Source organism: Thermobia domestica, chromosome 5, assembly GCF_964235325.1.
Source record: "Thermobia domestica chromosome 5, izTheDome1.hap1.1, whole genome shotgun sequence".
In the NCBI taxonomy this organism is placed as follows: Eukaryota; Metazoa; Arthropoda; class Insecta; order Zygentoma; family Lepismatidae; genus Thermobia; species Thermobia domestica.
In genome coordinates, this window is record NC_137458.1 from 3,392,060 (window position 1) to 3,410,482 (window position 18,423).

General features: G+C 33.6%; 1 protein-coding gene across 10 annotated transcripts in view; it reads left to right on the top strand.

Annotated features, from left to right (window-relative positions):
• The window catches only part of dac (dachshund family transcription factor), a 665,535-nt gene that overhangs the window by 220,253 nt on the left and 426,859 nt on the right, over window positions 1–18,423 (top strand). For 5 of the 10 annotated variants that reach the window (XM_081758122.1, XM_081758121.1, XM_081758115.1 and 2 more), the window contains exon 2: window positions 16,261–16,281. The exons of the other annotated variants lie outside the window; for them this stretch is intronic. In XM_081758122.1, coding sequence (XP_081614248.1) covers window positions 16,261–16,281 — 21 coding nt within the window. The remainder of the gene's footprint in view (window positions 1–16,260; window positions 16,282–18,423) is intronic. 10 annotated transcript variants of the gene reach the window in all.

Below are 18,423 nucleotides of genomic sequence, written 5' to 3' on the forward strand. Positions count from 1 at the left end.
TCAAATAGTGTGCACAGTGCAGGATCTAGAAGGTAAACCCAGACTATGATGGATATATCGTGAGTTTATAATTTTTCATGGCTCCTGCAGAACGTTCAATCAATAATTCAATAGGTTCGGAGTTCAATACTAATTAATAAACACATAGGGCGGTATTCAGAGAGAATTCGTTAATCAGTGCTTAGTCATAATTTAGTTAGTGAAATACTCGCTCTTTACTAAGGAAACTGTACTTTTTGGTATTCAGAGTCTACTTTGAGTACAACTAAAAACTTGATTTGGGTATGATTAACTAATATAATCCCAATGCAGCGGTGAGAAAAATAAATGTGACAACTACGGAATGTAGATGTGCGCATGCATATTCTGTAAAAATGAAAATACGTGAAATCCGAAATGTTGTGTCGCACAAGCTAAACCGTGGCTAAAAGGGTATCCTCTGAACTAGATTAATTAGTCACATGTGCTTAACTTTCGTCAAACTACTACGTCCTAATCAGAGACTCTGAATACACTTTTGATAACCATCCTTTAGTCAAACTCGTAGTAAGGCATTAATCAGGTTTCAAAACGACTCTGCATAAGGCCCATAATCTTTAATATCTTCACACTCATGGGGGGCAGGGTGGGGCCCGGGCCCCCTGGCTCACGAAAATGCATACGTAAGATAGCAAACCACGTATATTAAATACCAGACATAATTTAGCAACCATGGAGATGCCCCCTAGAAAATTTTCATCGGGCGCCACTGTTCACACTTATATCTGGACAAAATTTTGTTGAACACTAGTAATATTGTGGAATTTCCATAATAAACAATGCTTTTGTGAAAACAGACTTAGTAATGATACGGATTCCCTTTTTCTGTAGGCTGGCGGTTCGTCTGAACTGTCTAGAAAGACACACACGGAAATAGGTTGTAGTACAAAGTGGATAGAATCTTCACCAAAGAAGATGGCGGGCGCAATAAAGCAACAGTTTTCAAATAAACATTTAGAGAAAAAGCAAGCTGCAGGCGAGCCCTTTTCTTCTTCTGTTGCCTTTTGAGGGAGAACATTAGGTGGGGCAGGGGGAAGAGGGGGAGAATGTGTCCGGGAGATACTCCTACACGCATGGGCTAACTATTATATTCTTTTATATATACAGTATATATATAGAAAAAGAGATCTTTCAGTAAAAAATATCGAATGTCACGCTTGTTTTTTAAAAAAATAATATAATGTTCCAGAAGGGGAAAGAAATAACAGAGCGAGCAATATGATGAAATACATATAGTGTCCGTGTCTCATTTGGTTTGTTTACGAAATCAGGATTCTGCATCCCCAAAAAGCCCTAAAAGAACATTTTAATGGACTTCGTAGAATGGCCATGTTTGTATACAATGTACGCACGTATGTGGAAGTGGAAAGACAAAGTTTTTCTGTTTCGGTTGATGATATATCTGCCCTTATAAGTAGAGCTAAAAAAAATTATGTAGTTTCAAATGACAAAATGATGCCACATAAATAATGTTGAAACGTATATATATCATAATATTAGGGGAAGTATGGGCAGTTCGAAGCAGTGGGTAGTATTGTCTCAACTTACAAGAGTAACAGCAATGAATGCTTTTTTTTAAAAACGTAGTTATATCGTAATCTTATCTTCTTGTAGTTACTATCAGACACAACAATTCTAATGACCAGCCTTCGCTGCTGATCTAGTGACTAAGGCAAGAACCTTAGGTGCACTAGGTCTTTGGTTCGACTCCCGGTAGGAGAGCATAAAAATTTGAATGTATTAAGGTGGTTCGGATTCTACTTTTAGCTGTAAGTTTGCGTCTCGTGTAGCTTCGGTGCTAACAAGGAAGATGAGCTTTAACAAGCAAACATATTGCAATAACCATACCTCAAAGAACAAGAGAGAAGTTGTGAATCAATCAGCTTCTCCACCTTCATGAGTATTTGTATTGTCTGTTAGTTCTCTCCAAAAGCAGGCTCCAGCCCACTTACCCTAACAATGCAAGATGGGAATACTAAGCTAGTAGAACAGAGATAAGGTGGACAGTTCATTACCCCTATGGTTCAAAAAAGGCTATAGCAAACTGGAATGGGGAATAGATCAGAAGTCAGGCTTAGTAACATCACATAGACAACGACTATCTAATTATAAATTCATTGTATAGATAATTTCTTGTACACATCAAGTAATATTCCTCTGGTATAAAGATTTCTGACTTCCTATAGTGTCAATAAGTAAGTTCCTTTCTTTATCTTTTACGTTTAATTAAATGTCTTCCGATCCCCTGAACTTCTTCTAATTTCAGTGAATAATTTGAAGACAATAACATCAACATTTTTTGAAAGTGGGCCGCACTACATAGTAACTGAAATGAGTTCTATTAGTGCCGAAAATAGCCAATTATTACTAACAGTAGTCTGTACGTATATTTATTTGAAAGTGGGTCGCACTGCATAGTAACTGAAATGAGTTGTATTCAATCTGAACTAACGTGTTTAGAGTAACTGAAGTAAACCGAAACAAATTCAACTAATGTAGCTGAAAAAACTGTCGAAAACAAACTGAACTTACTTTCTGAAGCAAACAGAACTGAGTAAAACAAAACCGATGTAAACAAAATGAAACTAGGCTAACGGGTTTAAAGTAACTAAAGTAAACTGAAACAAATTCAACTAATGTAAACTGAACAAACTGTCTGAAACAAACTGAACTTACTTTCTGAAGCAAACAGAACTGAGTAAAACAAAACCGATGTAAACAAAATGAAACTAGGCTAACGGGTTTAAAGTAACTGAAGTAAACTGATACAAATTCAACTAATTGTTTGAGATAAACTGAAGGAAATTGAAGTAAATTGAACTACTTTTCTATAACGAATTCTTTGGCGCGTGTTAACCTATAACGAAATACATCCGTTCTATCCATTGTTGCTTCGTAATCTGGAGGTTCCGAACTCATATTTCGCGTCTGATTATTTCTCATTTCAACCATATAAATATCATGATGGTACCTTTAAGTATTAGTCATAGCTTACTTACTTCCATTCCCCTTTCCCGTATTGCTATTGTTGTTGATTGGTAAAAAATTTCCAGCCTAAATTGGCCTCATAATTTCTACCTGGAAGCTTGTTTTAAATAAATAAGCAAACAAATAAATAAAGAACTCTATCTGGTGTGAGAATTGAACCCAAGACGTTGCCTGTTTATTTACATTGACAATATCCTGTTTTCTAAATCGAATATACGAGTATATGAAGACAGTTTCTGTGTAAGCAAACAAACCATTTCGTTGCTTTTTTCCCTTTTTCACATATGTATGCTCATACGTCAGACGCTAAGTACAAGATAAACTTTTTTTTTTTTTTTAATGAGATTCTTGTTTCGTTTCTGAGTAGCAATTCCAAAAAAGTTTTCCATTTTCTTTTTTTTTTATGAGATTCTTGTTTCGCTTCTCAGTAGCAATTCCAAAAAGTTTTTCATTTTCTTTTACTTTTGAGTGTGAGGAGGAGGAGCAGAGAAGGGGTGGGGGTATTGCATCAGCAGAACACCAGAAATTCCTTTTCGTTTCGTTGCAGATTCTGCACGAATACTGTTAGAATGACTCGAGTGAGTGAGTGAGTGGTTTGTTGGAAATCTGTTTCTCAATAGCAAAAAGAACGTTTATAGAAAGATGGAAGTTAAAGGAAAGTTATGTTTATATTTCCAGGCACCAGATGGCCCAAAGAGTTCTTCCTGTCTCTGCTTGGTTGTGGTTGCTCCTTTTAACCCTCTTCCTGTGATTATTCGAGTCATTCGAAACAGTTCTCTCTTTTCCCTTTTCATCCTCATAAAATTCGTTTTAATCGTCTTTCGATTGCAGCTACAGACTTGGTTTTCATTTCCTTTCTGTCTTTTTTTCTTTTTATTTCTTCTTGAAAAGTTTCTTAGTATTACTTCTGGTCCTTTTGCATAGCTTTTTTCCCTCCCCATTTCCCTCTCTAACACGGAGAAGGAAGGGTTAAGTGTTACGACTGAGCACCAGGCGTTATAAATGGTACTGTGTTTAAATAGGCGTGTCAAAATGTCCGCGGCCTCTCGTTCATATGTACTGCAAATAATTTTCCCGCCAAAGATTTCTGAGTGGAAAAGAATAAAGCTACGCGTATATGTTTTACAATTTCTTATATTTTAAAACAATTTACATTAAAATGCCGTTATAACGGAGGCCAGTTTAACAAAATGTTGAGAATTACAAAACTACTTGTTAGACCCCTTTCATTTTCCCTATTTAGTGTGTTAAAACATTTCCATTTGACAAATTTATCAAACTTTCTTTGTTTTTCTTATATTTAACTGTATTTTTCTTTTCAAAATATAACTGAAATTTGTCCTATTTTATAACATATATATTTTTCTTATATTATTTTATTATTCAGAGGATATGGTAGCCATTTTTCATACATTTACGTGATCGGTCGAACAAAATAGCGACTTTAGAGTAACCAAAGAACGTTATTCCATTTAAATAAGAATTTGCGCACTTTTCAATGTAAGAAGTAATACTATTGGCTAATACACTGTTCTCACTCTGATTTGAATGTAGCGTCCCTTTCAGCAGCGAGGCTATATGAGACGTGGGCTTATACATTAACATGAGATCCGAACCAGGTGAGCTCCCGTTGGGAACCGAACCCAAGCGTCCTATGCCAAAAGCGTGTGCAGAAGCCGTTTAGTCAAAAGGGAGCTCGACTGATACATTGTGAAGTGATTCGAGATGAATCTTAGTACTTTCACTTTTAGTATATACTTCTATACTCTGAAGATATCTCTTTCAGTTAGTGTCTGATGAAGATAACGTTAAGTTGTCGAAACCATTATACTGTATTTTAGTTTTAATACATAAGTGTATACGGTCCGGATAGAAGTACTAATTATTTCTTTAATGAATTCCAGTCTTGATGGATAGAGTTACTTTTACTCTATGGAGATCAAGATCGAAACAGAAGGGGGGCCGCGGTGGCTCAGTGGTAGAGCGTTCAACCCCTGGTGCTTGGGGTCCCGGGTTCGATCCCAGCCCCCGCCAAATGAACCTTGTGGTGGACAAACACCGTGTCCTTGGGTTTTCTCGAGGTTCTCCCGTTTCCTCCCACTTTCTTCATTCCACCATTTCATTCATCACTCGTCGTCACCGTCTCCTTTAGCCTAACCGGCATAACCGTAGGACGTAAAACTCATTTCATTTCATTTTTTCGAAACCGAAGTATAAGTAGGTGTGCGTTTATGCTCAGTCAGCGTTTATAATCATGCATTAGTACAAATGAAATGAAATTTTCCAGTTTTACGTCCCACGTTTTTGCCTGTTAGGCTAAGGGAGACAGACGAAGGCAAGTGAATGATGGTGGAAGAATTGGTGGAATGAGAATGTGGAAGGAAATGGGAGTATCTTGAGAAAACCCACGGACACGGTGTTGTCCACTACGGGCGGGGATCGAACCAGGGACCCCACGAGCCAGAGGCCAGAGCCCTACCACTGAACCTCGTATCCCTCCGAGAAGATGATTAAGAGAAGGCCACAGCCTGGAATAGAATTTTTAGCTATTCTTGTATCAATGTGGAGCTTGTTAAATGTTACCTATCAGCTGACAAGGCGCTGCTCTGTTACCAATCCACGTACCGTAGAGTATGGGGGAGACAACGAACATCGCCATAAGTTTTTAAAATAAGACATAACAGTAACACCCGTTGTCTCTTTTTTGAGGATCGGGTGTAATATCTTTTAAGTACTAATACGATGGAAGCCCATATAGTGTTTGTTTGTTTGACAGCAAAGCGTGTGAGGAGGAAGTATACATACACGTAGACAAACATATCCACGAGAAAGGAGAGAAAAAAAAACTAGGAAGCGTTCGTTGGTCTGGGAGGTGAAGAGGCTTCTGGACTCAGAGCATATTTCATCCCCCTTTCGGATCGACTCATAAGCGAGGAGACACAGCTATTAGTGTCAAAGTAAAATGTGGGCTTTTATTGGGATCGGGCAATCGCTGCGCCCGTATCACACCCTGAGTCTTGATGAAATAGGACCTATAAACCATTTTACGGACACATAAAGGCCTCTTTATAGGTTTATGGTAGAAGCTAACCTAGTGCTTTTAAGTTATAAAGCTCGGCAGAACCCAGATGAAATGTATTTATGGTCAAGAATGTTACTAAGGATTTATTCGCATTGACTGTTATTCTGTATTCGGACCTTTCATATAATATTTTTTTTCTTCTGTTTCATTTCCTCTCCCATTGTGTTTGTGTTACAGCTTTTATTTTTTTTAGGTCTTTTTCTTCATGTGTTTCTTTGACTCGAGTTTTCTTACGTTCTCTGTTTCTCTCTCTCTCTCTCTCTCTCTCTGGAGGGATCAAATGATATTACTCTTGTTAGGGGAACTTCGGCCAGTTTGGATCACCGTGCAATATTGTCATAAGTTACTGCTGTGATCTATGAATGCCTTACACAAATATATTTGGTAATCTCACTTCTTTTAGCAATGTGAGGACAGTTACAGTAAAAGTGGCCTTCTCAAGGCGTTTAAGAAAAGAATAAGGTATTGCTTTAGCAGATTGGAGGAAGATTGTGTCCTGGTTGTTTCGTTCTTTTTTCGTATCCTTTCATTTCATTTTGTTCATTTCCCTCAGGAAATATACTTCCTCTGGAATTGTCACACTTGTTTTTTCCCTTTTTTTTATTCTTCTTCTTGTTTCATTGCTTCCTAGTTCTCTTTCATTCTCCGTACTGTCTATATAACTGTTTCGTTGGTGTCGCTTGTAGTTAGCTGTGAAAGATGGATGGAGCCTTCAAAATAGTTCTGTCATCAGGTTGCGGTTTATTGCCGTCGACCCCCCTGCGTACATAAAACTCTCTCTCTCGCTCAAGCGGAGGGTCAAACAGGCTGTTGATACTGCGGAACCAGAGGGAAATGAACAGTCTCATCTCAAAAGAAAAAGAAGACAAATGAAAGACGTGAACAATTCAATCACAGCTTCTGTCACTAACATCTTTTTTTTTCTTTCTTTAATTAAGAAGATAATTGAGATAGTAATGTTTTTAAGTTGAGAAAATTCATAGTTTATACACGTTTGCTTTGAGTTGTTCCGTTTTGCATTTATCATTCTAGAAAATACACACACACACACACACACACACACACACACATATATATATATATATATATATATATATATATATATAATATATGATATATATATATATATATATATATATATATATATATATATATATATATCATATATTATATATATATCATATTTGTAATACAAAAACGTATCAGTCTTTGAGTTACGCGGGTTGCATAAACAGGCGAAAATATTAACATATACTTAATAAAATGTAATACGCGCCTTACTCTGTCACTCACACTAATTTTTAATAATTCAGTCAGAATAATAACTGTGGCTAGTTGCACTGCCTCTCACTTGACGCCAAGATATTGCATGAAATTTGGAGACTAGATGATTTTGGGGAACTCGTATTAGCAATATATACTTATAAACAACGAAATTTATGCTTAATTCGCGCTGCAGTAGCTTGGCCGTAAAGCGTTAACCTCTAGTGCGTGGGGTCCCTGATTCAACTTCAACTCGTGCCATGTGAATTTTGTGGTGGACAAACGTCGTGTGCGCGTATTTCTTCGGAGTTCTCCCATTTTCTCTCACTTTCTTTATTCCACCATTTAATTCATTATCATCATCTCCTTTAGGCTTGGTGCATTAACGTAGAACAATAAAACTAGAAATTTAATTTCGTCTATGATTAATAGTATCCTATAGAATAGTGATCTAAAATTTTCATTTCACTTAAGACGAACATCGTGGTTCAGTAGTAGAGCGCTTAGTTCTGGTACGTGGGGTCCTTGGTTCGATCCCTAACCAAGTAAGCCTGTAGTGGACAAAACCATGTCCATCGTTTTCCTCGGAGTACTCCTATTTCCTCACACACTCTCATTCCATCAATTCTTCCATCATCATTCACTTGCTTTAATCATCATCCCCCTAAAGGGATAATCGTGGGACGTGAAACTGAAATATTTCATGTTTTCATTCCACTTAACACTGTTATTTCACTCGACTCCTTAAATATAGGCAACCATAAATACTTAAGTGTAATGAGGGTTGCATAAAGTTTTGTGCGTTTACTTACCTTAAGACAAATGCCAACTTGTAAAGTATTTTTCAAATGCAAAGGACTATCATCGATTATTCAAATACAGTATACCACTTCATGATTAATTAGCTAACTCGTGCATATTATACACACTGATCTAGTTGCACGAGGCCAGGCTCGACTCCCGGTACAAGAGCTTTGAAATTTGAATTCATTACTGGAGTTCGAACTGCCTTAAATTGTAGGTCTAAGTCTCATGTAGTCTGGGTCTTTAAAAAAAATCCTTTCGATTCCGTGTTGCGCACGAGACGAAAAATTGCTGGTGTCTCATGAAGAACTTTAGTTCACATACAAACACAATGAAGAGTGTTTATTAACGTTTAAAGATTTGTTGTCATTATAAATCATACTCCAATAATAAATATGGTTTTAATGTTGTTATATTATATCCTTTATGGACCTCTTATGACCCTGAAGGGTTCTGATAACTTATTTACAAAATCAGACGAGACGAGACGAGACGGGACTTGTGCTAAATGTACAAGAATAAGACGATAAAACCTCATTTCTCGTCTCATAGATACAAAGGCAAACGGCGACGACGAAAATAAAAGATTTAGTGGTACGAAGAAAGCGATGGAAACGGAAGAACCCCGAGAAATCTCTTCTAGATGGTATTTGTTCACCACAAAACCCACACGCGTGAGCTGGTATCGAACCGAAGACCTCACATACCGAGGCGAGCTCTCACGGTCCTGTCGTGCAGGAACTGTTTGTGTGTACGCCTTTGGTGCTCGTCTGGTAGTTACCAGTTCCATTCTCATTGGTGTAAAGGCATTCTGGTGTCTATCTAATATCCTAATTCAATTGTTGAGCTATTTGAAGTATTGAACTATGATCTTGAAACCGAATAATAACGGCTATAAGAACTTATGTGCTGACCACACACCACCCAATTAGACTTATAGCTCCGGCTGAATACCCCAGCGTTATTATAAATCACAGTTGATAGATTCTTTTATATTTACGTTTTTTTTTATCAATAGTAAGACTATATGTGAGAAACATGCAATTTATTAAAGTGCTAACTGATTCGCTGTAATGAAACCGGGAACAGAACCCTTCACCTCCTGCACCAAAGGCACACGCTCAAGTCACTAGACGAGCGAGAAAGGTTGCCAAGGACATGGATTTACTAATACAGAAATTAATATCCGATTACGTCTAATATCAACCAGAGCGTTTGTGTGCCTCGAAAACTTGGTATTTTATTTTTGATAGACAGCAATTTAACGCGTGTTAAAAATAGTTGTGACTTTGAATAATTGGCTGTGAACACCTGGAGTTAATAGAGACCGTGGGAGAATTTTGGGAGATCATTAGATGCAAGTACACACCATCAACGTTCACATATGGGTAACGTATGTTGTATTTAAACTCATATAAGGGAAGGACAGTAAGAAAATATGCACAGAGCGTGAGCAATCATATTTATAGTATTATAGCTTGGGAATAAATGAGTGTGAACCACATATCAAATAGCTTTCGAGTTCGATTTTGGAAGATAAGTTTTTCTTTCAATTAATTCTTTAGTTAAAGCTATTTGCATGTTTTTGTAAGATTATATTATTTCATTCTTCTTCTTCTTCTTCTTCTTCTTCTTATTATTATTATTATTATTATTATTATTATTATTATTATTATTATTATTATTATTATTATTATTATTATTATTATTATTATTAATGAAGATTTCCATTGGTTAAGGGGTAATAAACTCAAGACCAACTAGTCTCAGTAGATAATTGAACCTAGAATCACGTCTACTATTAGTATAACCCTTGTAACAGAAAAAGAAGTGTGTTTTGTATTAGTGATCATACTGTTTCCGTCGAAATAATAAGGGTTTCCTAATGAAACCGCAAGGGCTGAGCTCTATACTCAGAATAAACGTTTGAACTTTTACAATACGTATGAAATAGTGCTCAAAACAAATCATATTTTGTAATAATTAGAAATACTAGAGCATTTTTTTTAAAAAGTTATAACATAATACTTTGGATTGAGTAATAATTACCTGTACCTTGGGCAGAAAGTACTCATACATGTGCACTATACTTAGTAGAATGTTAATTTCATATTAACAAAAGAAGAATGTTTTTAAGATATGTAAGTTAGTATTATGGGATAGTTGTGGCTATGTACATGTTTTATGAATACCTAGTCAGCAAGTTTGTGTGCTTGACAGTTTTAAGAAAAGGATATTATAAGGTATATCAAATAATAAACCATTTTAGCACCGTTCATAAACGTTGTCATTCTTATTGAAAAGGTGATTAATAGTATATAATTATTGAAGCTAATCTTTACATGCAAAGAAATACTACCATTCAGGATTTTTATATCATCAAACGAACCAGGTTTACGACTATCTTTTTGATAAGTCGTTATAAAGTAAGACAGTAATTGCCTTATTTTCACAAGAATGGTAGTTTTACCCGTAAGAGTACCTCAAGGATTAGGTCCGGGTCCCCTACTAAGAACTAAGTCCTGAATTCTAAAAAGAAAATGCTTAAGAGGGCCCCATCACGCCGAAATCAAAATCCTCCTCTAATTTTATAGTAATTATGCGATATCTTCAAATAGATAAAAGATGATTGAAATGTGGAACAAGAGCGCGATAGACAATATTATTTTGCATGAGGTACCGTTAGTACGAGTTACCTAGTATCTTTCCATTTGCAACCATTTATAAACTTGAAAATAAATGCCGATTTTCTAAATGATGGAAATCGAAAGCAGATAAGTGATTCGTGATAACGGTATCTCATGTAAAATAATATTATCTAGGGCGCACTTGTTTCACTTTTCGATTATCTTTTATCTATTTGAAGATATCACATAATTACTGTAAAATTAGCGGTATTTTAATTTCGCAGTTATTAGGTCTCTTAAGAGTTAGAAGCGCAAATTGAAAAATACATATTATCGTTCAAACTTTTAATTTTAAATGTTATTACATGTAATACACGAATATTGAACAACGTCCTGACTATACAACAATAAAAAAAAATGCATATCTTACTTTAAAAGTGAGCTGTGTCGTTTAAAATGGTGGCTGTAAAAAATAATAAAACCTCAAAAAAGAAACTAGCAAGAACATTACTACGTTTATTTCTGGACAGAGACATTAATGCTTTTCATTTGTTTTTCCTCTCATGTTATTTCTAGTCATATGGCGTCCTCAAGAAGACTCAAATTTGGTTTTATGCATCATAACGTAACTGAGATTCCCAATCATGTATTTACTCGTATTAAAGATACATGGCACATGCATTCAACCTTACTTTTAAAAAACAACTTCGTTGAAGTGGCAGAAAAATACTGTGAATTACTTTTCTTGTTGTTAATTATCATATTACGACCTTTAATTAGAACGTTGAAAGTTAAAAATTAAAAACAGAAAAGTAATTTATGTGTCCGCATAAAGTCACCGTAAAAAGCTTGTCTTCCTTAGATTTTGTCTCCGGCGGAAAATGCATGTCATACAATGATACCATTTGGAATAGCCATTACACAGTGGCTTTCCGAGAAATAGCGTGAATGATGGGACAAAAATAACCCGAAAATGGAGAAATATGTTCTTCATTAGTCATGGGACGTGTTCTGATAAATAAGACTTTAAAAAAAAAGAGAAAAAAGTGGGGGTAATATCTCATAGCGTCCGACAAGTACATTTCCACAACGAGAAATGACAGAAACCCGTAGTTTGTACAGTTCCATAAACATCTTGGAATGGCCCTGTTAATACGATTAGGTCTCTTTTTAACCCCTCAGCAACAACATAGTAATGGCTCTAATTCGTAAAAGGTCGCTTCAACAGAAATATGCATGGTTCTTTTCTCTTAAACGGAATCATTTTGAAGATAATACTTTTTTAACCTTCCGCATTCACACGATGTTCCATCTTTTATTACCCAAGAGGAAAACTCACCTTTATTAAGCACTTAAAAAAAAAAAAAAACTTTGGTCTGGCTTGAAAAACAATACATGATCTCGTAATATAAGAGAGTAATTGATAAGCAAGACCAGTCCATATTAGAAAACCATAGTGCTGAAATGTGTAGTCTACTTAAAAAGAAACTGAACTGGTTACCCATGTTTCCCGTAGAAAGCCAAAATCATACGTAAAAAATATTAATACTTTAACTTCAAAAATTAGATTTACATATGATACATTTAATTTCATTTATGTGTAAAGATACAGGGCTTCTGATTAGTGGTTGGTCATTAAAAAAAAAAAAAAAAAAAAACTACCTCCTGCATATGTTGCCTGTGAGATAGAGTTCAAGTTGTCTTGTCTTGAAAATATTGTGATATCTCCTGAGGACCGTAAAAGTAGTTCCTCGTGTGGGAAAGCGTGTCAGTTTCTGTTGGAAGAATTATATCTCGTCTCGTGGACAACCCTACTCCAGCATATTTGTAATTATCTGCTTGAATTTCTATTTGAACTATGAATTTGTGTTTTGTTGTTTATATTAAATATATAATTTCGTTTCATTCTGTCTGTGGTCTTATCTACTTGTTTAAAAGTATCATTTCATTTTATCTATGACCTTATCTACTTGTTCAGACTAAAGATATAATTTGTTTTCTCTACGATCTTACCTACTTATTTAGAATAAATACTGTATATTATTTGGTTTCATTTTGTCTATGGTCTTATCTACTAGTTCAGACTAAAGATATCATTTGGTTTCGTTTTCTCTACGATCTTATCTACTTGTTTGGAATAAATATTATTTCGTTTCATTTTGTCTACGGTCTTATCTAGTTGTTTAGACTAAAGATGTAATTTCTTTTCAGTTTGTTTACGGTATTAACAATTTCTTTTTAGCCTAAAGATTTAATTTCGTTTCATTTTCTTCAGGGTTTTATCTAATTGTTTATTTCGTTTCGTTTTTTATAGTCCTATATATGGTCTTGTGTACTAGTTTAGACTAAATATACTCATACCATTTTGTTCCATTTTGTCTAAGGTTTTACCTAATTGTTTAAACTAAATATATCATTTAGTTTCATTTTGTCAAAGTTTTACGTAATTGTGTAGACTAAAAATATCATTTCGTTTCATTTTGTCTTAAGCTTTACGTAACTGTTTACACTAAAGATATCATTAAGTTCCATATTGTCTACGGTCTTATCCATTTATTTATATTCCTATTTAAGAGCACGCTAGTTATACTTAACAACATTTTCTTTTCTTTTGTTTTCCATTAAAGTGTAATACTAATAATTTTCAATAGAGAAAACAGAAATATTCTGTATTTCTTTTTGTTGTAGCATATCGCACACAGGAAAATATAATTCTATAATAGTAATTTAGATACGAACATTCTTTTCATTCCAACCGCTCTCCCTTTATGTATATTTTTTTATTACATTTTATAGCATTTCTTTTCCAAATTGTTAAATTGCCATTTGTTTAGTAGTCTTTTTTATCTGAGATTAAAAGGCGCCCACATTTTGACTACTATGGGTTTTTATTCTTTTAACAATCCTGTTCTACGGGGCTACGAAAGGTCAAGGGTGGTTAGAATCCAAACGTTTGCCCAACCGCTTGAGGCGACGTAGGGTTGTTGTTGTTGTTGTTGTATATAAGAGGTTCAGTTGTAGTGGAGTGGTCTCCAGTAAGCGAGATGATGGGATAAACTATCTGGATTGCTCAGGGCCTTTTCTACCTGAGAAAGTGATTCGCTATAACTTCTGTTGCTACCTACAATCCAACAGACAATCTAGACAAGACTTTTTTTTTTATTATTCGTTTGTCAACTATGCTTTTTTTTTAAATATTGAAATTGTCTATTTCTTAAATATATTTTACCTTAGCTCTTATTACGTTTATATAACAAACATATAGGTAAGCTCGCAGTTCCAATTTGTACTCGAGTCAATAACAATCAACAACAATATTGACAACAATCGGACAGGAAATAGGACAAAGCAAAGACATGATCTCTTAATATAAGAGAGGTAATATAGGTACCACTACAGCATTCCTGATGGAACTGAGGAAAAGCCCTGGAAAAACCTCAGTTAGAATGACCAGCCTCCGGACTCGAATTCGTCCAGGGACGAATAACCTCGATGTTGACATCCCCATTCGACCATATTCATTCATTTGGATTCGAACCCAGGCTCCACGAGCGTCGATCCTGCAATGGCTCCATGCACCCCCACCCCCCCACACACATCGGGCTTGCTTGGATTCCGCATTATCTGGATACCTTTGCTTGGATGTCTGACAATGAAACACAACCGGAAGACCCAGGTTTGAACATCGATGGGGACCGGATTTATTCTCCCGTCTACTCTCGTAGAAATGCGGCTCAGAGACTTATCCAATCTTTGTCAAATAGGTCCCATCGTTCCGTTCCAAATAGAAGGCGTACAACATACTCCTTGTAATTATTATAAAACTCGTGTTTCTTTGTTTTATTTAAATTGTAAGAGAATGGAAGTTTTTTTTTTTTTTTTTTTAGTTTTTGATAACGCAGATATAAGCACTTGGCAAAATATGATTTTCTGGCATATTTATGTTATTTAAAGTTCATACAAGTAACGTTATTAAAATGGTTTACCAATAGGAACGTCAGAATTTTAAAATGAGATTAGAATGAAAATTGTATTATTATTGTTTAGTGACAATACGTTCTGAAGATAACGCCTTTCAAATGCTCTTGTTTACTTTGATGGATGGAATGGATTATTTTGGACTTATTGTACGAAAAGTTCCACGAAAGCGTTCTGTTGAGAAATGATTTAAGTTGAATGAACTGGCCAAAATCATCTGATTTCTTCCCCCTGGCTTATTTTCTATTGTATTGTTTTAAGTCTATGAGAATAAACCAGAAAAAAATTCGTGAACTGAAAGGGAACATTAAAAGCACCATTTTGAATTTGTGGCGCAATGAATGTGACTAAAAGTGTAGAAAAATTTAACCTTCAGAATCCATTCTATTTACCGAAATAGGGGAAGACATTAGAATGATATTGTCTTCAAAACATAATGTCATTACTTGATCTTCATAATGAAATAATTATGGTTTGTGCTTTTCATTCTAATCTTATTTTAAAATCCTTACAATTCCCATTGGTATTCTTATATTTACTATCACATTTAGTCATCGATTTCAAACTTGTAATATTAGCTAAAATTTTCTCTCTAAACTTAATATATTTATACGTCTTGAATTATCCAATACATATCCGATCGAGTTCTTTCGAATGTAATTTTTCAAGTGACGAAAATGATTTTCAGACGTATACGAATATTGTATATCAAGTTGAAGTTTAAATAAAATATACAAAAAATATATAGGCCTATTGACTGTTACTAATTTATCAATGATGCAAATATATAATGAAATTCGTAATTGATGTATTGTACATGTTATTCTAATATGTTAAACTTAGCTCTTAACCCTGGAACCAGACACCGAAGGGGTCTTTAAAAAAAGATCCGAAATATACGCGTTTTCCTTTATGAAATACAAAATTCAAGATCGATTAGGCCTATTATTAATTTTACTTTAAAATCGCACAACAAATTTTTCGTACTTTATAACTTTTGCTACGTTTAACGTGGTTATACATTTATCTGAAAATTCATGTACGTGAGAATAAGTTCGTGAGAAACTTTATCTTTTTTAGGTATTTTTTTAAAGGACGAAATCATAATTACCACATTTCATTTAGTAAGTGAAAGTAATTTTGTTTTGATTTAATGTCAGACCCCAAGAATTTTAACCGCGTCTGGTTCCAGGGGTATCAATCATATTATATTCCGGCTATTTTTTAAATAATCTTTCGGCAATATAAACCGTTCTCAAGCCTTTCTACCTATTTTCTTTTATTTTTTATTAAATTGGCACTGACCAGCTCTAAAGACTAGAGATACCGTTATGCAATCATCAGACCCCTCAAACATTTTTTTAAAAAAAAGGAAAGAAAAAAACGTCTGGTTCCAGGATTAAAACAAATAAAAAAACTAAGAAAATGTACTGGAACAAATACTCAACAAAAAATATGCTTTATTTTCAATGCTACCAGGGGATCCTCATTGCCAATATTGTAAGTATTAGCTGCATACACAAATGATTCTATTTCAACAAAGGATTTTCAATTGTTTTTAATTTTTCATTTGAATATCAGTCGTATTTAAATTTATATCGCATATTTTATAGTTATTTTATTCAATTTATTAAATAATTTTGATGTTCATATTCAACAAATTTTCTGTTTTGTCTGTACTTATGTGCAACATTAATGATGTTTACGTACCAATTTATAACATCTGTTTGTAAGTTAATGTATCTTCGCACACTCAGAATATGACATTTTATTATTTTAACAATTCCTTGCTATAATGACAAATTTAGAAATATTCCTGAAATCTAATGAGAAAAATATATTGGTAGGCAACCCTGAAAAATTACAGGCAATGCAAGAAGGAAATATCCCTTATTTAAGTGAGCTCTTATTTGTGAATAGAATTATACATAAATTATAAATGAAATTTAAAATATACAATTATTCTTTGTAAAAGAACAACTGCTGGCATTTTTAAGATTTAATGCACTATTATTAAAGCAATATTTCAGAGATTATATACAATATTTTATTATATTTGTATTTTTTACATAAAAATCAACATATTACCTTGAGAAGAATTTTGAATTTTTAAAGCAGACCACTAAAAGAGAGTTTTAGTGTGTGTTTATAATTTAATTTTAGTAACTATATATCAAAATATTAATATCTTTCTCAGTATTAAGACGAAGATATTTAGCGCCATGGCGTCTCTCGAATTGTTAAAAAAAATTGGATATTTGAGTACACAATTTATAATTTACTCAATAAAAATAACATATTTTTCTTTAATATTTTACATTTAAATATATTCAAAAATTGTATCGTTTAGGGTAAAAAAATGGGTTTAATAGAATTTTCACCATTATGTTATATTTTTAACAATTGTTTGAAGCATATGTTATATTATTTATACAACCATCTAAGTAGCATGCATTATATGAGTAATATTATAAAGTTATGTAATTTTACATTCATTATGTATATTTTACTTTCCAAATAATAAATTACATTAATGTTTCGGAAATGAATAAATTATTATTTATATTACATTTCTAGCCTGGGCTTAAACTTTTCTACTATTTTTTTAGTTTTATGTAAATTGATTTTTGCACTACAATATATAATTATATTTTGTTTTAAAGTTGTTTTTCTACTAAAATTACTAACGTTTTAGGTTTATATATATATGTATCCAGAATAAATTGCATTTCGTAATATAATATGCATATTTTTTCAATGTTTATTATTTTTTGTTACTAACATAGCTATAAGTATTAAAACTACTTTACCACATCTTTTATTCCTTCCCTTATGTCCAACATTTTACGAAATAATAAAGCAATATTAAAATATATAATTGATTGATGTAGAAAATAATCGAACAAAGTAGTTGAACTAACATAAAATATTATTCTAAGGTTATACTGCAAAGCCATTTGTTTCAATTATACGGAACTTCATAACAAAAATTCTCATAAGTAATTTAATTCCTATAACTTTTAGAAACACAATGATTTGCTGGTTGTATATGAGTAGACACTGTCCTATAAACTTCCTTCCCGCAACGATATGAGTTTTATTTTGTTTGTAGTTACATCTGTTATACAAGTAGGGGACTAATCACTACGATTAAAATACCGCTAATTTTACAGTAATTATGTGATATCTTCAAATAGATAGAAAGATAATCGATATGTGAAATAAAAGCACGCTAGACAATATTATTTTCCATGAGATACTGTTATCACGAGTCATCTAGTAGCTTCCCGTTTGCAGTCATTTATTAACGCAAAAATAAATGCCGATTTTCTAAATAGCTGGAAATCGAAAGCAGATAAGTGAGTCGTGATAACGGTATTTCATGTAAAATAATATTGTCTAACGAGCTCTTGTTCCACTTTTCGATTATATTTTATCTATTTGAAGATATCCTATAATTACTGTAAAATCGGTGGTATTTTAATTTCTCAGTGATGATGCCTCTTAACACGCTGATGTATTATTAGTTAGATCTAAATAATAACATGAAAGTGAACTTCACAATATAGAAGGCTTATATATAACATAAAAACAGGGAAAAAAAATTCCTTAAGAAACTGTACTCGATTGGTTTTATTTCTA